General features: G+C 31.7%; 2 protein-coding genes across 4 annotated transcripts; one reads left to right on the top strand and one right to left on the bottom strand.

Moving 5' to 3' along the window:
• Window positions 1-245: 245 nt before the first annotated feature.
• On the bottom strand, window positions 246-12,854 carry LOC108001021 (facilitated trehalose transporter Tret1). 3 transcript variants are annotated; one of them, XM_017061803.3, is made up of 9 exons: window positions 11,552-12,854; window positions 9,074-9,252; window positions 4,276-4,405; window positions 4,072-4,207; window positions 3,470-3,926; window positions 3,054-3,303; window positions 2,759-2,965; window positions 2,481-2,673; window positions 246-2,408 (listed from the first exon to the last, which is right to left on the bottom strand). In XM_017061803.3, exons 2-9 carry the CDS (start codon window positions 9,091-9,093, stop codon window positions 2,164-2,166), a joined length of 1,638 nt encoding a protein of 545 aa, XP_016917292.1. In that variant the 5' UTR covers window positions 9,094-9,252; window positions 11,552-12,854; the 3' UTR covers window positions 246-2,163. The 3 variants fall into 3 exon arrangements, with proteins under 3 accessions (XP_016917292.1, XP_061940832.1, XP_061940831.1); XM_062084848.1 differs by lacking the exon at window positions 11,552-12,854 and adding an exon at window positions 9,774-9,998; XM_062084847.1 differs by lacking the exon at window positions 11,552-12,854 and adding an exon at window positions 9,570-9,995.
• A 1,260-nt stretch (window positions 12,855-14,114) lies between these two features.
• On the top strand, window positions 14,115-15,211 carry LOC108000966 (NADH dehydrogenase [ubiquinone] 1 beta subcomplex subunit 5, mitochondrial). Its single transcript, XM_017061699.3, has 3 exons — window positions 14,115-14,280; window positions 14,537-14,748; window positions 14,828-15,211. The coding sequence occupies exons 1-3, from the start codon at window positions 14,163-14,165 to the stop codon at window positions 15,056-15,058; spliced, it is 561 nt and encodes a 186-aa protein (XP_016917188.1). The 5' UTR covers window positions 14,115-14,162; the 3' UTR covers window positions 15,059-15,211.
• Window positions 15,212-23,354: the final 8,143 nt, after the last annotated feature.

The raw sequence follows: 23,354 nt of genomic DNA, 5'->3' as shown, positions 1-23,354 counted from the left end.
CGATATAAAGTAGTTTGTAATATATACAAAAAATACTTAAAAAATTATTTATGAAATAATTATTATTATAATTATTATAATAATGTAGCAAATTTTAAAATAGTGCAAAATTTTTTGACGTTCGATATTCTTCGTAATTTTTTTTAATTCATATCCAAATTGACAAGTTATAATTTTCATTCAAATGTTTGATAATCAATTGTTTCCATTTTATTATGAATGGTTATTTTTAACTAAATTTACAATTTTTTGTGGTTTCCAAAAATACGATTTTATTAGAAACATTCTACGAAATATTATAATGGTACATATAGATGTAAGTATATATGTATGTACACATATATGTATAACCGAAGAATACAAGCATACTATATGTATATATAATACGATACAAAGTACATTCGCATAAACTCTACTCTGTTCGTATATTCACGCATACCTATATTACAAAATAAATCGACAAAAAAGAAAGGCACTTGTCGAACCAATCTCGATATATATATATATATAATATTTCAAAATTTTTTTCTAAATGAAACTAACGCACAATATACGTGTTTTTTAATATGAGATTAATAGCTTATCTTTTCGTCTTATCATTATCACGATAACTTTCATCGAGAATTTGATTGTATCTTTAATAATTTGTAGTAATTTTTTTTTTCTAAGAATGGACAAGCTGAATTTCGATGATAAAAATCAATCAATTGATCAATTTGATCGATTTCGTATAATTATTATCGAGCATCTATTCGGCACTTTAAGATACATCGGACGTTCGATCTGGTCCATTGATTACGACTATCACATTTAATAAAAGTACGACGGCGGTCAATGAACTTGTAAAAAGTACATTTATACGTTTGGTTCACGATTTGTTTTAAACCATTAGAAGAAAACACGATTCGGTATAAAAATATCATAAAAAATGATGTATATATCAGCACAAACATTAAACGTGACAAAAAAGTCGTACAAAAAGTGACGATCGTAATATTAGATCTATCTATAGTTTAAAAATAATAGATAGACGATGGATGTCACTAAAAAAAATCCATAAATTTGAACGAATCGATAGATGGCGTTAGTGATTTACGCAGCGCCTGCGCTTTGATACTATTTATTTTTTAAATGGTACGCTTCGCAGGCAAAACGGAATACTGCACTTCACGTTATATGAATTTTCTTTGTAAATATTATTTAATCACAGCATTGTTGTTAACAAGTTGATTTCCAAAAGGAATGCTATGCCTGCCTGAAAACGGCAAACGTATAGATGTTTCGCGAGACAATGTACAATAGAAAAAAGATTATCTTAGGCACATACTCAGCATTTCTCGACAAAAATCTTTTTATCGTCATCTTCTACGGTCATCCATATTTTATATGGAAGGCTGTATCAAATCAACTGTATAATACTGTTTTATATCTCGCCTAAAATCGTTTGCTAATTTTTGGTACAAATTTCCATCTAGTTTTCTTGGCAATATCACATTGCGTGCCGTGCGTATTATTAATTATCTTTCCTGCTGTATACGCATTTATATACTAATTCACACGTGCAAGCATTTGGATCTTGAGGCTATATCGCAAAATAAATGTAATTCAACGATTGCAGAAATCTGCGAATTCATTTTGCTTGTATCATTCTTTGAATATTCGTTTTTAAAATTTTCCTTCAAAATTAGTAATAAACGAAGTCTGATTTTGTAATATATAATATATATATAATCAATGAGAATTACCTTCGATATTGAGAATCCTCAATTTTTTCCTCAGTTCATATTTTTTTTTTCTTGCGATTATTTAAGTGAAAGCAAGTTATTTAAGTATGAAACTACACAGTTTCGTAATCGTAACATTCCTATCTTTCTCTCTCACACACACTCTCTTTTTCTCTCCTTCCTTTCGTCCTTTTTCATACATACTTTCGATTCCTTTTCCTGCCTCTCGCTTTTAACTTTTCGAAATGCTAACAATCTTAACAATATTAAAGTAAATCGATATAATTTATAAAAATTTGGGCGCGTATTTTATCTTTTACAAGGGTAACAACTTTGAACTAAAAGATAATTTGTGTGTCATGTATAGAGTATACGTTATACGTACGCTCTGGCTAGGAATTCTTTGTATCTTACGATTCCAGCCTCATGGAAGAAAAATTTACACGTTTTGTATAGTTTTAGGATTCAATGGTTGCGTAGCGGACGATTTGGCGTTTCGCTGCGCTCTTCTTTGTCTTCTTCGTTTCCTTGTCTTTGCTTCAGCTCCCACAGCTAGGAAATGATTTTGGAAATACTCCTCGATCTCGGAGAGTTTTTTACCATGAGTCTCTGGAAGTAACAGCCATACGAAAACGACGGCTGCTAACGAAACGCCAGCGAAAAACCATTGCACGGTATGAGATCCTGCGATTGTATAAAAATGTATAAATGATGATGGAGATACATGTGTTCATTCGTAAAATATTGTGCACATACCACCCAGAAAATCTTGTAAACTTCTGTAACTCTGCAGAGCAGAAAACATGAGTAAATTGGCTATGGAATAACTAATGGAATGGGCGATTCCTCGGATCTCGGTTGGGAACAATTCGGCCGTCATAGTCCATGGAATAGTCAACATACCGACCATAGACGTGCAAACGTAAAGTAACAGGCATAAAACAGGAACCTAAAAAGGAATAAGCAACGTGAAAATGATTTTTTATTTAAAATAATTTTCTTCATTTAATGATATAATAGTTTGATTTCTATACCCAATTCCCGGAACGATCGCCATTCTTAATAAGATAAGTGAAGTAACCAGAAACACCCATACAAAGAGTCATTCCCAAGGATGAAATTATACATAGAAGCCGCCTCTTATATCGTCTTAACAACCAGGTATTCACCATCGAACATAGAAAACGAGTTACACCGACTAGAATCGAGGCTATATATGCATCCACACCGGAACCAACTTCCTGAATGACAATAATTATGGTAATTATCAAACGTATAATCAATGATTTACAATAGTTGGGTAGAAAATCGAGGCCAATTGATATTTACTTGGAACCATGTAACAGCGTAGAAAAGAGTAATATAGATGCCAGAAAATTGTTGAAAGGAGAAGAATAGGAAGAGTATCATCATTGGTTTCCATCCTGTTGGTTTCAAAAATCCTCTCAGCTTAGTAGAAATACCGCCATGTTTACTTTTTCTTTGCTCGCTTAATTTAATCTCGTTTTCTTTTAAGATTGTGATAAATTGTGCCTCCGCGGCAGACACTTTTCCTTGTTTTTCCTCACGTTTGTACAACCTACAATTAAAATAAAACATCATTTGGAAATGCTTCTCTTTCCTTTATTACATATATGCGTGTACCTTCGACGAAATAAACATTTGATACATGTCGCAAAAATGTTCATCCCTGTTAGCTTGTCGTAGTTATTTACTTAAAACTGTTTCTGTTCGTTTTTCCTTACCATTCCAAAGATTTCTTCGCATCATCTAACCGTCCTTTCGAAACGAGCCATACAGGCGATTCCGGGACGAAAAACTGTACCAAAATAACTGGCACAACCGCATAAACGATGCTGAGCCAGGCCACAATTCTCCAGTCAATATATGCACCTTTTAAGTACGAAAGCACCATGCCAAACGAGGCCAAAGTTGGGCCGAAAGATATCATCGAGCCTCTGAGTTCCGGGCGCGCGACCTCGGTGATGTAAACAATCGCTGGTGATGTTGCCATAGCCGTGGCTAACCCTGCTAACAATCGACCAACTAAAACCATCGGGATATTGGTCGAAAGTGCTATAAGAATCCAGCTTGCAACGAAAGGTATGGCTCCGTATTGAAGGGTCCGCAACCTTCCCACCGTCTCCATTAAAAATCCTCCTAGCACGGCGCCCAAAGGCGTGCAAACTACGACCACGCTAGCTGAAAATCAATTATTTTCGCTATCAATTAGTTTCAATAATTGGCAAGTCACAATCTTTTTTTTTTTCACACAAGATTCCGTAATTTCGTAAATTTTATATCGCATCGATTGAATAATTCTAATAATTCGTAAGAAATTATTTACCGATCCAGGAAGTCTGCTCTTGGGTGGCGTGCAATTCCGCGTCTTGGTCCTCGAGATGAGGAATCAATATAGCCGAATACGCCATGGCTAATCCTACCGATATGTGGAAAGACGCGGCAATGATACAGGAAGAGATCTAAGGATAGATTCGATTAAGTGTCTGTTCATTTTTTCTTTTTTTTTTTTCCTTGAATGATGTTATACCTCGGGTATGGCATTTTTAATGTTGGTAGGCTCGACAAAGCCTTTGTTGAGACTTCTGCTCGACACGATCGCATCTTTGAAGCATTCTCTTTCATTTTCCTCGATATTCTTCGACGCCTCGCGTTCAACACTGAAACACGAAAAGCCGTATAAACAACGTTCTATTCTTCTCTTCGTACGATAATTAAAATATCAAAGACGACAAAACATCCGATAAAGGATGTTAAATGAGGTACGAATATGTATTTGTTTTCTCGGCGAGATGATTTATAAACGTTTATAAATGCTTTTGAATTTTTTTTTATTAACTTTCAAGGCTAGATCGTGGAATATATAACATAGATAAATCGCCGCGAGCAATGACTCACTCAGTATGACAAAATGTTTTCGTTTCTTAATATTAACTCTATCTGGTTACAGAGTTGATTAAAGTTCTTTCCCAATTAATATTTTCTCGAGTACCAACAATTTCAAAACTATACAATTTCAATACAGTGCTACCATGTATCCATTTCTTTCGTAACAGTGACATCATGCGAATCGGTTTTTATCACGCATGCACGATGTTTACGTCTGCGTTAGTAATTGCGAATAGATTTATAACAGCTGGCGATTTATTGCGACAAGTTGATCCAACTTAAATCGATCGATGACCGAGAAGAACACATTGAAAAACGGGTTCGAGCATCGATTTAAATACGACAGATGCGTTATAGACAATGTATCATATGATTACTAAACCGCCTTTGGATAAAGAGGATACAACAACGATGCAAACACGCGTACACAGTTGGTTTCCAGGCAAGAGCAATGACATCCAGATCGCTCCCGCACGAAAACAGTACGTGGTTGTGTAACAGTAGCTAGAAACGCGTTATATATCACTAAGCTGTTGGACCTTAACTCGGTTTAATTAAGTGCTCGAAGAATTAACGCGCGCGGTTATTCGAGGATTTTACCGCCGATGGATTCAGATACACCGCACGGAAATGTTAATAATTCGCGATATAGTTGTACAAATCTTATTATAGACACAAGCCTTTTAATTTAATTCTCATTTATTACTCGCTATAAAATCTATTATAAAGTCTAATGTTCGTTGCTAAGTGTGAAAAACTGCATAGGTCAGGATTATATAATTTTTTTGCTTAGATAAAATCAAATATTCAATGAAAATTACATCGACATCCTATCGTCATCGCTTTTTCCTCTACATATTCTATATATACATATCCTATATATATATGCATATATATAATTTGTATATGCATATATATTTATCGAGAAAGAATAATGGAATTGAAATAACCCTGTTCGGAACACGAATAAATTTGTTAATACACGGTCTGTTTCTGATCCGGGAGAGGCGATTCTCCTGTATCGATTTGTCTCGGCGAAGAAAACGATTTCAAAAGAGCATCTTAAAGCTACACAGCCCGTCCCTCGCTGCGCGCATATATGTATTTCTCGAGTCAAGGTAATCGCCGAGGTGCGGATTCTTTAGAGTCTCCTGCACATCACTTACCAACACTCTAATAATAATTTGTCAAGATTAAATTATCGCTGGCTCGAGCGTGTTTGAAATGGCAATTGTATCATGTGGAATCATGTTTGATAATTTCTTTCGCGCAAGCAAACAGTATACGATACAAAACAACAGTCGAACAGTAGAAATCAATAAGACAATTGCATGAATTATCAATGAAACGGCTACGTACTGCGAGTATATACTGGGAGAATCGTGCATAAGCAAACACGACAAAGACTAATTATGATATTATCGTCGAGCGTGTTAAATGTTTAGACAAGGAACGATCCCTCCGTAAATATTAAATGTTTTATCGTAATTTATTTAATTAATCTTTACTGTATATATATATATATATATATGCGATAAACTTTCACGCGACTATACATCGAAATTCCTTTTCTCTCAATTGCACTAGTTGACACTTGACTGAAAAAAAACTCGTTCCAATAATATTAAACAGCTTTCCTAAGAATAGAAGGAGCTAATATTATATATATATATAAAATATGTGTGCGTATGTGTTTTAAGCGCTGACATCTTTAGCCTTAGTCTTACTCTTCTGAAATATAAAACTGAGAAGCGGCAAATATGATCGGTGTTCAGTTATAAGGAAGGGAATGTTTGACGAATTTGCGAAGAGCCACACCTTCGTTAAACCAGATATCGTGTAATGCTAATTTTAATACTTTAATAATTTAAACATTGTACAGATGTTTTACTTCGTTTTATTCCATTCGTACAATTTTATCGAAATGAAAAAAAATAAAATAAAATAAAATAAAATAAAAATCAAAATATAAGTACTGTAAGTGCTAAACTCTTTATCACGTACGGGAGATTATCGGATGACGTCACTCTATACTATTTTAACCCTAGTTTCCTGTCAGGTAGAGATAGCGACTTCTCCTCTTCACATATTTTTTTTTTTTTTACATCACTTAAGAAAATGATTTTATTGTAGAAAAAAAAAAAAAAAAAAAAACTTACGTTAGAAATTATCTTAAACTTATCAAGATTTTATTGTTAAATCGATTATCGATTATCATCATTTCGTTAAGGAAAGAAAAAATTAATTTGAATGTATATATTTATATGTGTCTATATATATGAGCGTGCGTGCAGTGCGTGTTTCATTGCGTGACGTAATGACGTTTGACGTGTCGTTTGGTTACAAATGATAAGATAAAAAAAAAACATTTGAGAACAACAATGCAAAAATTTCAATGTTTGTAACGATCACGTTTACGCTCACGATCAGCCGGCTACCGATCACGAAGTCGCCAATCGATCCTCGTGCCTTGTTTCATTTCAACCTAGTACATATCACGGTAACAGTAATTGACCTATTCAACAGCGGATTGTAAATGGATGTGGAAGTAGAACACCTACCGGTATATACATGTATTTCCTACATTGTAGCGAAAGAATGCAACTTGCTTGGCTCGATTCTCCCTCGATTTATTATTAACGATATATTGATTTCAATTAAAATTAAACAGAGAGGAAGAAAAGAAAAGAAAAGAAAGAAGAAACGTCGAAAAATTATCATTTCATTAACAGTAACCATTTCATTAATTTCGTGGTAATTTCATTTAGGAAACAGTAGCCTGTTTGGCTTTTAAATATTAACTCGATCCTCGTTCATTCTCTGTTTACAAGTCTCGCTGTACCGTTTATATAAGAGATGGTCTACACAAATTAACCATATTAGCAGGAAACGAAAATATTAGGTCAAAGTTTAATTTCCAAAATTGAAACTGCGAAAAACAAGTCGATTCGTAGATTGATTACGTTTAAAAAAAAATTAAATTATTCGTCCGATATTTTTTTTCTTTTTTTTTTTAATCTACGATCAATGTTCATCGAGACTTCTTTTTCCTTCTTCTTTTTAAATACTTGCTTCTTTAGTTATTGCGGATAATTTTTTTTTTCTTTTTTTTTTTAATCTGTCAAAAAAGAGAAAAAGAGGAAAGAAAAATTAAACGACTTTTCTTTCTCTCGTCTCGTCTCGAAGACAAGGAAGCATCGAATAATTCATATACGTATGCCTGCAAAACTGGTTCTCCGGAGAATGAATCTTCCTGTTATTTCTTCGAACGAGTCACGTGTTTTCGTTTGATGTCGCGTTGAAAAAAAAAAATCGATCGTCGATTCCGTTAAAATTATTCGTTTAAATGTTCGTGTTGTCGCAACTACTCGTTAATGAATACGTCGATCATCGATCATCGATCATCGATCATCGATCATCGATCATCGATCATCGAAGAATCGTGAATCGTGAAGGACACTTTCCAAAATTCGCTTACATTGTCGTACGTGAACGCACAACAAACGAAAACAGATTCGATTAGGTCCTCTCTCGCTCGAGGACAATCGAGAAATTACATACACGTACATGTACTACATATGTATTTTCGATACGAGATGTCGTCATCCTCTGAATTCTCGATTATCCTTACTAGGTGTTATGAAACAGAAACCAATCAATCTACAAAGTCAACTAAGCAAATAGTTTTGAGAACCTCTTTTCACGGAACAATAGCATGCCAGTTCGTGTGACACGTTGCAAGCTCAAATTACGGTTTGATAAAAAAAAAAAAAAAAGGTAATTGCTTAAAGCTATTAGTACATAAATAGTATAATCTTTATAATTAATATAATTTATATTGTTTCAATAATAAATAGTTGATAAACAGTTGAAACTCGAGGAATAGAATTTTACGAATGGTGAACAAAATTTTTACCCTCTAGAATGGAAAACTTTCTCAAACTTTCTCTTCAAAAATGAAGGTAAGAAGGTAAGAAGGGAAAAAGAAAAGCAGGATTTACCCAGGTAGGATTTCTTCTATATAGGACCCTGCTCACGGAATAAAAAGGGGATAGAGACGATGACAAAGGAAAAAGGAAAAAATCTTTGTGAACCATCTTTCGAAAACCAGTTGAAAGGATCGTACCTGCGATGGATGGACGGATGGACGGATGGACGGATGGATGTGAGAATCTGTCTATTTTATAAATACCATCTGTTACAAAAGGAGAATAATTTAATCCCCTTTCATTGGCTATGGATACAATGTTAAATTAATCGTGCATACAACTCGAGATAATTAAGAAATCGAATGACATCATTTCTTATTCAGACGTTCATTACAAAGGCTGCATGTTCGCCATTATTATATTAATCAAGCGATTTCTTTTCCCCTTTGCATCCAATTTATCTCTGTAAATTGTTATGAAGCAACGTGAACATATTTTCTTAAGACTAACCTTAACGAGTAAGGATCCATAGCTGGTTTTTATGCCTCTCGTATCAACGATACAACGTATATTTATCTATTCCTCCCTTTTCTCTTTAATTAACGCTTTAGTCAATTTGATCTTTTCTAAAAGGAATCCTCGTCAACTCGAAGCGAGGATCTCGTACTTGGCCACCATTTTACGTTATTCTGAAAAAGAAAAGATGCACAAGTTATCAAATGTAATTTTATAAATTATTCGCATATTCCTCGTTGCACGAAAGGAGCACGATAATCGAACGTCACACATGGAAGACGAGGTTCGCTTGCATAATTCTCCGCGCAATGCACATATCGTGGCCACGAACCAATATCTCGAAGGAGATCATAAAATACTCTAACACAATTACGCGATAATTTCACAGTTGCGCTCACAGCAGAATATTGACTTTCTATGTCGAACGCAAGATACTTTTCACCTTCTTTCGTAGAAACGTAAAATAGAACATACACACATACATACGTACATGTGCACCGCCCTGAGGAAAATAACTTCGCGAAAGTTCCTCGAGTATACATCGTGGCGTTCGCTGTACCATTAGATCAACGATTATTTTTCCGATATTTTTCTACGAAGTGATCAAAGGCGAGAAATATCCCACGATTGAAAAACGAGGCTTGTTAAGCTTATTGTACATTAGAAAAGAATATTATCTCGTTTGACGACCAACCCTTGAACGATAATAAACTCAAGGAGAATTCCGATTAAATTGTTTTACAGCACGCAGTTGTAGAATTCCTCTCGAGTGAAGTGAGGGAGGGGGGGGAAACAGTTGTTTTCGAAATTGTTTTTTTCCTTTCTAATCGCTGAAAACCTATTCTTCCTTGAGCGAAAAATTACAACGAGATCAGGAGTTAACAAGCACGACACGATTCTTGAAATCGTTTGATACTGAATCACGATCAAGATAGTTTAGAGTTTAAGCACGATTGCATAAGAGATTCACGTGCCGAAGCCTGTCACGTGATTTACAATTAAGGACAGATATGTCGATAATTATTTGTCGTGCAAGAGCATACATAACTGGAAATTGACGAATAGCTATCGAATCTATCTTTGAAAAGAATTAAGTATTTTATTTAATCATTTAATGAGCAAACGATGTTTGCGACACTTACAATAATTATAAAGATTAATTGTCGATTCCAAGTCAAATAATACATTAAAATAGATTAATTTTACGAAACTTTTTATCTACTTTAATCATCGATTAGACCATCGAGTAAATGAAACAAGATAATCCACGTCTGAAACTGTTACGTGAAAATTTATCTTCTTTTAAAAAAACGTGATAAAATATATAGCAATTATTTTTAACTTTCCATCGTATTTTTTTTTTTTTTTTTTTTTACACTCAGATTTTTACAATCAATACAAAGGTAAATTTTCTTCGGTCGTTTTAAATATGAATTTAAAATAATTCTCACCCATTATTCAGTTGCTATTCATTCAAATGTGAAACGACGATGATTCGGTTTGAAACGTGCACCAGGTCAGATCAAAGATCGGAAAATAAAATTGGATACGCATTATGTTAAGCGTCAAACGATCACGATTTATAAATGCGGTATAATAAAAATTACGTCATTTACACGTTTAAATCATTTGTCGATATCGAAACACATTTACGTTTATAACCATTATGATAACGTCGTTAGCTCGTAAACTCGTATATGTATGCTTAGAAAAAATTTTCAAAGTAAAAACAAAACAAAGGAACCTGGCACGATTCGAAAGGGGAGATCGTTCTGTATATTTTGGACGATTCCGAGCATTAGATTGATTTAACGACAAATGTTATTTTCAACGAAAATTCGAATCATAGAACTTGCATAGAAAATTTCTACCTGTGATCAATATAAAAAGAATATATTCGTTCGAGAAACGAAGCTTCACTAATTATTTAGAGCCTTGTATATCTTAGCCGTAGTATCGAAATAAGTCACTGTCACATGGTGTCTATTTTTGTAACGATGATCGATCGTGTTCACGTGTGTGAAATGTTCATAACGTACAGAGTAACTTGAACTTCCTTGAACCTTAAGAACAAAGATTGTTCTCGAAAGCGGTTCTTCGCTTGGTTAAAAACACGGATTTGCCATGTCTGACTTTCAATGAGGGGACTCGTAATAGGCGAGTTTCAGCTCTTGGTCGATTTCTTCGACCCGTACTCGAGCCTGACTGCCTTTCGGTCAATCCTATTCGCAAAACCACGAGAACGGAAGGATCGATCAAAGAAAACTCAACGACTGCACTCTGTACCTTCGTGCTTCTCTGTCATTTATCACGTACATCGGATATTTCTAAATAATTTCTGAATACTTTATAACTCGACAAAAATTTCGTACTTTCTTCGTTTACTGTACATTCAGATACATCGATAAAACATCTCTGGCGTAAATATAATAGCAAATTTACATATACGTTAAGCAAGCATAAATTACTTACCTTTGACTTTCGACTTTTTCTTCCTCTGTTTTAAATTCGATTCTGAAGCCTCGATAAATTAACCAGATGGATCAAAATTGAATAAAAATTTTGAAAGAACTCGAACGAGAACGCCTCTTTCTTTGTTTCTTTCGTTTGTTAGGTTAATTTCTCTCTCTCTTTCTCTCTCCCCCTTTCTGTCAGCGGAACGAAGCAGAAGTCTCGTCCTCCGGATACAAACACCTCGCGACGTGCAGTGCGCGGTGGCCGGTACACGACTAAAGGCTGGGCACGCTTGCCTTGCGGGTCGGTCGATCGTATCTTCTCGACGTTGTCTGTTTTCTGTGTCGGTATATTGCTGGTGACAAAGCGAACAATTTAAGGGTTGCTAACGCGTCTAGAAAGCACAGCACCGTCTGTTAAATGCTCGGCACACACAATATGACGGTATGATACGAAGTATACATATATTGTTGGACGATGACCTATTCACACTCGAAACGTTCAGTCGATGGGCAATACCGAGGCTCATGGCGTGATTCTAATGGAGGAAACCTTTCGTTCGAACCTCGCGTTCCAACTTCGAGAATAGAACTATTCTTACCACGATCATACGTTATTTTGAACAATGAAATTTATATGATCTCTAAATAAATGAAATCAATTTCGATTGTAAAAAAAATAAAAATATTTTTCGGATGAATTTACTTGGATTAATTTTTTTTTTTTTATCTTGAAAAATTTATTATTTTGAAAAATCAAACAGCGATCCGACTCGCCAAATATCCAATATGTATGTACGTGTTCACGTGTACAGCAGCATATATTACGAAAACAATAATGAGTAGAAGGACGTGCGAATCACGTGGACAACGAGAGGGATTTGCTGGTTGTATGGTGCACCGTATACATAAATTTTTCATAGATTTATCTTTGCGGAGCTTGATAGAAGGGGAAATTCGCGAAGCGACCGAGTGTCTCGAAAGAACATGTAAAATTATATTGGGAAAGGCTCGCGGTCTTTAACCCATTTCTTCAGGGCCACCTTCTTGATGAAATCTGTAGGTGTACGTACGATATAAACATCCAAAATGGGAAATAACAGTGAATAATAATAATAATTTTATTGAATTTTTTTTCATTAAATTATATCTAATCGACTTTCTCGAATTAATACGTCGCAACTTTCCTTATGTTATTGCGCGAGATAGATTGCGATATATACTCGAGTCTTAATCAAAAGAAAAAAAAAAAAAAGAAAGAAAATACCAAACATGTTGTTTTTCTATAAGATATCTAATAGAATCATAAAAAAAGATAAAAAAAAGAGTTCTGCGTGTTGAAAAGTTATCAATTATAAGTCATAACATCTTTGAGTGAATAATTAGATAATATTTTATTAGACAATAATAGGCTCGTTAAAGGATATAAATATCGTGTATCCCAACCTATGTTACGTATCATATAATTTACGCGTGTTTAGTCGAGTCATTGTTATAACACCCTTGTTATCTTTCCGACAAAGTAGCAAATACTTATCATTGTTGCGGTATATTTAATGTTTTTTTGCGATTACCAATCGATTCTATAACACCAGTTAATACTAGTGTTATTATGTATCACGTACGACGCGTCGAATGTGAAAATCTTCAGCAATACAACGCCAGTATTAATTTCACTTGAATCGATATCATTTATTCCAACGACTATCGTGCACAAATTACTCGCTCAACTCTATATAAACGATCAAATTGTTCGAAGCGTGTTTTAATATTTGTCCTTTGGCAAACGATGAATATGCCGAATAAGTATTTCAAAATGTTTGTTAACATTAACATTAATTAATATTAATGATAGCATAATTAATAATACAAAATATTATTATTAGTAATATTATTAATATAAATAATTAAGAGATTATATATTTATATCATATTATTATATATAAATTAGTAATAAAATTTTGATTTTTCCAATTTCTTTTAATTATAATTTTATTTTCCACCAGTTTTCGTTTTCGAACACGATTCACAATGATTCGCGAGTGTTTATAATTTAGAATCATTTCTCGAGTTCAATTACTCACTTAACCCAACTTCATTGATATTAAGCGTAGTTTATATTTTATATATATATATATATATATATATATATATATATATATATATTTATGTGGCATCACGAAAGCTTCATTGCAAATTTTTTTTATTTGCAACTATGTTTAAATGTAGATTTTTCTTATAGAAAGAAGATTGAACTTTTTATTTTTTATTAGTTAATTTATAATGCAAAACATATTTTTCGAATTTAATCTTTTATAAAAAAAATAAAATACAAAATATTAAATATAATTTCATATATTAGAAAAAAAGCATCTTTTACAAAAAAAAATAAAATACAAAATATTAAATATAATTTTATATATTAAAAAAAAAGCATTTAAAATAAAAGCCATCAATCAAATTTATTTCTGAAATTATTATAATGTTTAAGCAATTTTAACTGATAAAGTAAATTCTTAGTCAATGTGCAATTTAAATTTTCGCGGTTTACGAATGGTACAGTGCTGTCGATAAGTTAGTAAAGAGACATATTCATAAATATTTTGTTCTATATTGTAGTTCAAACCAAAATGGTCGTCTTGAGTAGACTCTTGTTCGTGAGAAACCAAAAAATCTTTGATAGAAATGGATTGTTAAATAAATTAATACAAAAAAGCAATAATAATAATAATACATTTCAAAATCAAGGTGATAAAGATGATTGTGTTTTATTTCGTATATGCAGTAGATCAAAAGTGATAGTGTTTTGTTATGCAATAAGTTTTCGTACAATGTATAAATTATATCACTTTGTTCGTTTATGATTTTTTTTAATAATAATGTTTTTAAATGTTTTTTTTAAATATTTTTTAAAAAAACTTACTACAGTGAAATTAATTATAAATTTATAAATTTTATATTTTTATAATGGAATATATTGTACATTTAATTTTATGATTTTTAGGGGCATTAAGATGGATGTCAGCACATCGAACTATGGAAATAACTGCAAGTCGTTGGCAGTGGCATAAAACTAAAGATTGGATGCACTTCTATTTCTTTGTAGGTGCTATACCTGCTGGTTTAATTATTTTTTTTACCAATGTTTTTATAGGTCCTGCACAATTAGAACCAATTCCAGATGGATATATTCCAAAACAATGGGAATATTATAATGTAAGATCTTATATATAAACATTTTAAATGTCTAAAAAATTCATAATTTTATAGCAATAATTAATTATAAATTTTACAGCATCCTATTTCAAGATTTTTATCCAAATATATTTTTCCAAATGATCAAATGGAATATGAAAAACTTCTTCATAAATTAACAGTAGCTAACAATAAGCGCTTAATATTAGACTTAGAAAAACAAATACAAGATTTACAAAGAAAGAATAATGATTATAAATATTGGTCATATAGAGAAGGTACAGCATCACAGATAATAAAACTAAGAAAAAAGCTCGATAATGTAGTTTAATCCAAATCTAGTTGAATGATATATAAAATAAATTATATATATTTAAATAAGTAATTTATATTATATATTATGTATTATGTATATTATAAGTAAATAATCCTATAATAATGTAATAAATTTAACATGAGAAATAAAACAAAGTATAAAATAAAATAATTTATATTTAATTTTTAAATGATTTACTTCAATAATTTTTTAAGAATAATGTATAGCATTTTGTGATTTTATCATAAACAAGATGTCATCTATTCTATTCAACAATTAATATTTTATTATCATAATTTTGTAATCAAAGTTTTTAGAATAATTTTCAGACATTTTTAATATAACTAATTCAATATTATTAATTAATAATCAATAATAATAAAAATTTATTAATTACATTAACATTCTCGCTGTCATATAATTAAAAATATTTTTAAAATGATAAAAAATTGTAATAAATTAATAAAATTCTAAAATTAATAAACTATTATATTACATAAATATAAATTATATAATAAGATAATAATAATATAAAAATTTTAATATTTAAATATTTCGTATTTAAAAATATTTGTTTGGAATCATTATTAATGATAGAATCGGATGTATTTAATTTTGCCTATTGAGCTATAATATTGTAAATGAATGGGAAACTGTTACTATATCATTATCTACGAACGATAAATTGTATGTTTTTAACGGATGACTGATTTTTTTTAAATATGATAAATATATCAGTATTTCGATTTGATATTCCTGTATATTATTTATTTCTTTTTAATTTCATAGTTTAATCTATAATTTTTTTTTATATAATCTTTTCACATTTTGAAGATTTTTCAATTTTTCAATTTTTTAAGATTTTTTAATTTTCAATTATATTTATTCAATTTTTGCTATTCTTGCGAATTTAACGAATGTATCGTTTTCATTCTTTTTAAAATCGGTATATTAAAACATAATATATTATACCTGTATTTATATTTTTTGTTCATTTTTTTTTACTCAAGATAAAGTAGACATCTGCATAAACATTCGTCATTATCTGCCCACTAGCGTTTAAATTTTGAATTAAAAGTTAAATTTTTTACTTGAATTTTCAAAGTTTATTAAAAAATAATTAGTATATAAATAATTAGTAAATAATAAAATTTATCTATTTAGAGTAAGAAACGGAAGAAGAATTGAAATGATTGTTATATAAGTATAAAAAAATATATTTTTTAAGAATTCATTTTTAAAAAACCAATCGATTTATAAAAAAATTCCAAATTCCAAATCGTTTAATGGTAACGAAACATCTATTAAATATTTTTTATTCTACTTAAAGATCATAGTAGAAAAATACTTACATTTAATTTCATTCAATATTGTCGTTATTCCATTTTCTTTAAACAAAAATGTTGTAACAAATTGCTAATATAAATTGCACATATTTCATTTTTTTCTCTTCAATTTTAATGACTGAATTTATTTGTAAGAGATAATAATTAATGTATGAATTAATATATGAATTTTTCAATTTGATGTTTATTCGAAAAATTATATCGTTGCTTATTTATTTTTTTCAATAAATTTGATAAATTATGTGATCAAATTATTAAATTATCTAATTAAAAGAGTTATTCTAATAAACTTTTATTGAATCCGTCGCAAAAAAAAATTATAAGAAAATTATAATGTAGCATTTTAAAGCAAAGATAATTTTTATATATAAAAAAGTTTCGATTTTTGAAGTACAATCTTTTACATTTTTAAAATATGATTATTCATGTTATAAAGATCGTCAATACATTGAAATTATGATATCATTTTTTTTATATTTGTAAGTACTTTTCAATCGATCCACCGTGTAAATAAAATAAATTTATATCACGTTGACAAAGTAATAAATTTTAAAACATTGCTTTTTTTTTAGGGACATTTTAACGAAGAGCTAAAAATCCTAATCGATTGTCAAACGAGTGACTATACGACTATTGTAATGGCAAGTTAATGACACAACCTACATACGCCGATACCAACGCAACTCATGGTTAGTGGTCATTGCCAAGGTTGGATCGTGATATCTTGCATAATGCTTCGGTATTCTCTACGAATGCGATGAAGGAAGATACATTGCGGAAGACTTCGTACACGCGATTTCTATTAGTCTCGTCGTTGCTTCCTCACGCGAATCGATCTTCAATTATGCTTCTGAGTTTTTTTTTTTTCCTCGTGTCAATTACCCGCAACTCATGCGACACTGATTGCCTTCGATAATAATAATTCTATCATTCGTCTCTCGATTCTGACCTGCACAATTTCATTCTTATTGAATAATTTTTTAACAAAATTGTATCAAAATTTCCAATGAAATACAGTATATATCAGAATTAGGTTAGGTGGAGATACGTATTTCAAATTATCTCGATACTATTTTCATCTGATCTATAATAAAAAATAATTAATATTAAACACACTTTTTACATTCTTACGAGCAAAAAAATATTAAAAGCCTAAAATAATTTTTGTCCGTTATGGAATACAAAAAAAAAAAATAAAAAATAAAAAAAATATTGCTTCGTTTTAATTTGCGTCTTTTTATCGATTCATAGTGAATAACAACATAATTATGTATTTACAATTATATGATGCAATACCACATGTGTTTCAAGAGACCAACACACCGTAAATCTTTTAAGATTTGCGATATTATCGTTCACTGATAATTATATTGCTTATACATAACTTATTAAAAGAAGTCAATTGCCATTCTTACATTTTTTAATAGATTTATCATTTGATTTTTGAAATTTCCTCTTTTTTTCCTTTATCCCATTTATTATACATTCACTTTTTCTTGTTCCTTTATATTCTTATCGGTATCATAATGACTCCATTGATAATATATTTTTTAAAGATGAATATATCTAATCTAGAATACTAATGAATACTTAGCGAAATATTTTCTATATTAAAATCTATATAAAATATTAAAATCAAGTTCCTTATATAATCCGTATTAATCGTTAAATTCAACACGCTAGTTTATTTTTAATAGATATTTACCTATTCGTTCTATTACTTTAGAATTTACATATTTATAGACTCGTCATTATTTAGAAACACTCGATGAAGAACTTGATGTTTTAATGCAGTGAGCATAATTTTGTTAAACACACTTTGGATGACTTTAAGAGAAAGTTTCATTCCCTTCCATTGACTTAGAAAGCGACTATCTTGCAATTTGAATGGTCGTAGCAAATCTAATGCTTTCAGTAAATCCTTTCCTTTCAGAATTCGTTTAACTTCTCCGACGTTATCTATCCGCGAAAAGTAATCGTGAATATAATGAGACAAATTGATATATTTTTCAATAAAAGAAAAATCGACGTATGCATCGATAAGTCAATCGAAGTACGTCATTCGATTAATAAAAAGGGAAATTAAATTATATTATAACGCATACGATCACAATTTTTACGATAACATCATAATAATTTATTAAACATTTGATAATTTCATTTGCGATGAATTATCACGTTAAGAAAAAAAGAGAAGGACGTGATAAAATCTTCGTGAACGAAAAATTTGCCAAAACTTCCCAATAATAATAATTCGTTTTCGTTTTCAACATTGAATCGATTATCATCGAAAGTTGTCGATTAACATCTCGTTTCTGATATAAAAGAACGAGATCATCAATGTCGATAATGAATTATTAACTTGTTATTAATTTTTTCTATTAAAAAAAAGTGTATTAATAAATTATCATCAACGACAATTAATTAATTATAATTGCTTCGATTAATTTTTGATATCGCGAAATTGAAATTTGAGAGTTTTTCATTGATTCTTTAGATAACTTTTATAGAACCGTAATAAGTAAGCATATAATCGTTTTACGTTTAAAACGAACGGAAATCGTTTTTTTTTTTTCATTAAAATCTATAAAACTTATTATACGCAATTACGTTTCATTTATTATTATTAGTTACCATAATACATCACATAGCGCCTATCATTGTTGCATGAGAACACTGAATAATGATCAACCGAATCATAAAAACTTAATACATTATCCGTTTTCCAGAAATCCCCCCTTCTCTTCTCCTTCCTATTCTTCTTCTTTTTTCTTTAATACACTTTTATTCCCCGGCGGATAATTATCGAGTTAATCGTTGTTTTGATAAGACCGCGTAACATTTCGTTTCGCCGCGTGAGAAAATTGTTATTGTTTACTAAATTTAAAATTTTTACCTCTCCCGTTTTATATCGAAAAAGGAAAAAAGAAAAAGAAAAATTTAACACGGAAAAAGACGACGCTCCTCTCGAATTTCAATCCGCACTCTTAACGTCGCGAATTTCGAAACGAGGAAAAATTAAATGGCGGATTAATAAAGCGACGCGTTGGACGATTTGTCCCTACCCTTGGCCCCTCGGAAACCGGACAGATTTGCAGCAAATACCGATTATCCGATTGTTCCGTGCGCAGGAATCAAAAGATATTACACCACACCTTGTCTCGTTTCAAGGTTCCGCTTATGTGAACGTAATTTCACGAACATGGCAACGGCGGCGATACGTAAATTATGAAGTAAGAGAGAAAAAAAGAAAAAAATCTAAAGCATCGAGCGACATCGTGTCACGTATTGATCCTTATATATTTTCACAAATTATTTATATCGAGACGACGACGATTCATAATTAATGATGCTAACCATTCACGAAAGCAAAACATTCCAAATATTATTAATTATCGTTCCACTGCTCTCTCGTTCGAAACGTCGCTCCGTTGTGTAGTCTATCGATTCGCTATCGAATGCGAAATATGATTATCTTAAAGCCGTCAACCATCATACGCGTAATCGATTAATCAACAATGACGGGCAGAATGCTTTCGAACCGTGAAATTTGCAATTTGGCGTGTGTATACGTGTGTGTATTAGAGTAAAAAAAAAAAGAAACATTTATGATTAAATTCTCTTTCAACGTTGAATATAATTGAATGTAATTATTTTAGATGGACGATACATAACGCTCATAAGATTACGATTCGAAATCACCGATGATGCGAGATTAATTGTCTCGGTCTCGGCAGAAGATTTTCTGATAAACCTGTCGTTTGAATTGTTTCGTGTTACATCAGTATTACGTGATATCGATTTTTTTTTCTTTTGCGCGCGAAAAACGAAAAATCGAACAATTCCCTCCATCATTCCCTTTCTCTTTTTGTCACTCGCACTTTGTCGTTTTCCAATCTCGATGTCTTCTCTCGTCCAACAAAAATTCCTTTCCTTACTTCCGTCTCAACCTTTTTCGTCGAACGAGCGAGGAGAAAAAAGGATGATAATTAATCGAGAGATTAATTTTAAAAAAAAAAAAGAAGAAGAAGGAAAAGGAAGAAGAAACGAAAGAGAGAAAAAAACAGATCTCTTAAACAGCATGTTGCAATATCATTATGCAATAGAATAACGCAAGGAGAATTAATATATTCACTCGCAACATGCAATTAGTCCAAGATGACTAATAACATAATTACCTTTATCTAATAGAAAACAAGTAGTTCCTCCGAATTACTTAATTTTTCCTCTTTTATAATCTTTTTTAATTCTTATACCCAATATTATTGTTCTCAACAGTGATCGGAATAATTTGTTCATCTCGGAGACGAAAAGGGAGGGTTAACATTTTAAATGTGAATTTTTCTTCGTCGAAAACTCGTTTATTTCGAATAAACTTCAATCTCTTCCCTTCTTGTTTCCTTCTTTTTTCTCGCGGAGAAACGTCGTCACTACCCTTATCCATAAATTAATAATCATCAATCAAAAGTGGATGATGACTTGTATACGATGAAAAAAAAATAAAAAAGAAATTAACATTAGAACATTAGAAACGAAGAATTTTTCTATCCTGTAGGGACGAAACATCAACAGTCGACACGGAATTTACGTGAAATTTACTTTGAATGTTTCTTCATCGTTTATTTCGAACTTCGATCTCTACCCTTCTTTCTTTCTTTTAATCGCGGAATAACTAGAAACATCGTCACTATCCCCATCCACAAATTAATAATCATCAATCAAAAGTGGATGATGACTCGTATACGATGAAAAAAAAAAATAAAAAAGAAATTAACATTAGAACATTAGAAGAGTTTTAATTTTCTATCGTATAGGGACAAACCAGACTAGACGAGGCCAGGTTATTCAATAGCTTCTCAGTGGATATTTAATTACGATATTACGTTTTTCGACGTTGAAAAAAAAAATACAACCGATTCACAGAGAGAGAGAGAGAGAGAGAAAGGAAGAGGTAAAAAAGAATCTCGTTACCGATGTAAGGTCAATCGTAATCGGAAACGGAAGGCTTCGGAGGGCTGCGATTTACATAAAAGTCATTCGTCACGTAGATAGCGGCTTCCTGACTCTGGACTGGTCCTTGGACTTATTTCCTGGTTAACACGCTCCAACTTTCGTTCATTCACATCATGGTGGTCCATCAATGGCAAGGCCTACGAGTGGGGGCCAGGTGTCCGCCCCCCTCTCCCCAAGAAACGATCGAACCTCTCCGTGCACTTCGAGATATCCCTATCTAACGTACTGTGATCGTCGAGTTATATAATTAAATCCAGTTTGAAAAATATTTCGAATTTCGAACCTCTCAAATTCGAGGATTCGTGTTGGAATTTTTGTTCCCTTTTTTCCCGGAAGAATAGAGTTTTCTTTTTCGAATCGAAGGAACGATGCGTGGTCCGACGTTTCGCAAAGGTGTTCTCGTTTCTCTTGTTTTTCTCCCGCCAAAAGGGAAGAAAAAGAAAAATTGCGAATTGCAAATAATGGAATCTATCGATGATCGAGAGATGCAAATGAGCATCATTAGTCAGCCACGCGGAGATATTTTTACAAGAGAGAAATCTATGGATCGTTTAAACAATGGAGTCACAATTGCACATCGTGGTGATAAAGATATTCCCGTCGTTGAAAGGAAATCCCGATTTAAAATGGCGGCGCGCCGATGAAACATCGGTATTGAAATTCATATATCGGAAAGTCCTCGTCGATTATCCGTCGAAGATGCATCGAAAAAGAAAAGGGAGGAAAAAAAAGTGAACGCAACGCGGATTCCACGTAACCAGTGACGAAAGAATCGAGGAGGAACGACAAATAGCTGTGTAATCGTTCCAGAGGGGGAGGAAAGGTATGTCGCGTGAAAGAGAGAAGAATGGGTAAAAAAAAAAAAAAGTTCAGGTACACACATTGTATGGAAAAAAAATGGACAACGATTGATCAACAGCGATTGAACAAGGATTTATTGCCTGCTTGTTTACAATGTGATTAGAAGGGTGAGCAATCCTCGAATACCTTGAAAACATGTTCATTGTAGTATGGTGGTGCGTTCTAGAATTAAATGATCGTGTCATAAGTGTAGGACAAGTGAAATTTAACAATTCAAGGTACGAATAATGTTACATCCATAAATTACTTTAACAATTTATTGTTAATTGTTCAAATATAAATAATAATAATCTGAAATAAAATGTGATGACAAATGACCGAGATTGTACTATCAACAATAATAGCTGCAAATATTGTTCAAGCATTTTAACAAGTAATTTCTTAACGTAACTTTATTCGAAGAAAATTTTACTTTTTCAATCTTGGGTTGATGCCCAACTCTGATCCGAGCGTAAAAAAAAAAAAAGACAATTTTGTTCGAATCGTACGATACAATAACAGGAAATATCACGAACTTGATAAGAAAGATGATGATTCCGGCGACGATTCGTGTAACACGATTTTTCAGATTTATCAAAAAAAAAAAAAAAAGAAACGAATAATGACTTTTAATAACAGTTGCGGTCGATGATGTCAGTTATGAATGGAGTACTCGTTTTCGATTACACAATTATTGAATTATTCTATACCGGTTAAAATAACTAGTATATTAGATAATGAATAAAAGAAGTGATAATAAAAATAAATAAGTTTTGAGATAACTTGAAACAATAATGATAAAATAAACAATTTTACAAGCATCGGATTCGATTAGATTAACGGAGGAAATAGTGGCAATGAAGCACGGGCTAATTGATGAGAGGGTTATTAAACGAAGAATACTTTTCCAATTGACATCGTGTCCGCGACATTCGTTGGGCGATTAACTAATTCGTCTAGGACGCCACGAAACGTGAACGATCCACGTGTCTCGCGCATTTGATAAGAAAAAAAAATAAGCGAGAGAAACCCAAGAAAAAAAAAAAGAACAGAAGATTTTTCCGGGAACGAATACCGGAAGACGCGTATTATACCTTCCTTCCGTAATCATA

Source organism: Apis cerana, linkage group LG14 (assembly GCF_029169275.1).
Source record: "Apis cerana isolate GH-2021 linkage group LG14, AcerK_1.0, whole genome shotgun sequence".
Classification (NCBI taxonomy): Eukaryota; Metazoa; Arthropoda; class Insecta; order Hymenoptera; family Apidae; genus Apis; species Apis cerana.
Note: the sequence above shows the minus strand (reverse complement) of the source record. Positions and strands in the feature narration are given on the sequence as shown.

What these genes read in the sequence shown, in the direction of transcription:
- LOC108001021 (XM_017061803.3), bottom strand. Translation starts at nt 9,093, where the DNA reads ATGGATCCTTACTCGTTAAG. An exon ending in TTAAAAATGCCATACCCGAG is followed by an intron (nt 4,208 to 4,275) that starts GTATAACATCAT and finishes ATCTATCCTTAG; the next exon opens with ATCTCTTCCTGTATCATTGC. An exon ending in GCGAAGAAATCTTTGGAATG is followed by an intron (nt 3,304 to 3,469) that starts GTAAGGAAAAAC and finishes TTTTAATTGTAG; the next exon opens with GTTGTACAAACGTGAGGAAA.
- LOC108000966 (XM_017061699.3), top strand. Translation starts at nt 14,163, where the DNA reads ATGGTCGTCTTGAGTAGACTCTTGTTCGTGAGAAACCAAAAAATCTTT. An exon ending in TAATACATTTCAAAATCAAG is followed by an intron (nt 14,281 to 14,536) that starts GTGATAAAGATG and finishes TATGATTTTTAG; the next exon opens with GGGCATTAAGATGGATGTCA. An exon ending in AACAATGGGAATATTATAAT is followed by an intron (nt 14,749 to 14,827) that starts GTAAGATCTTAT and finishes TAAATTTTACAG; the next exon opens with CATCCTATTTCAAGATTTTT.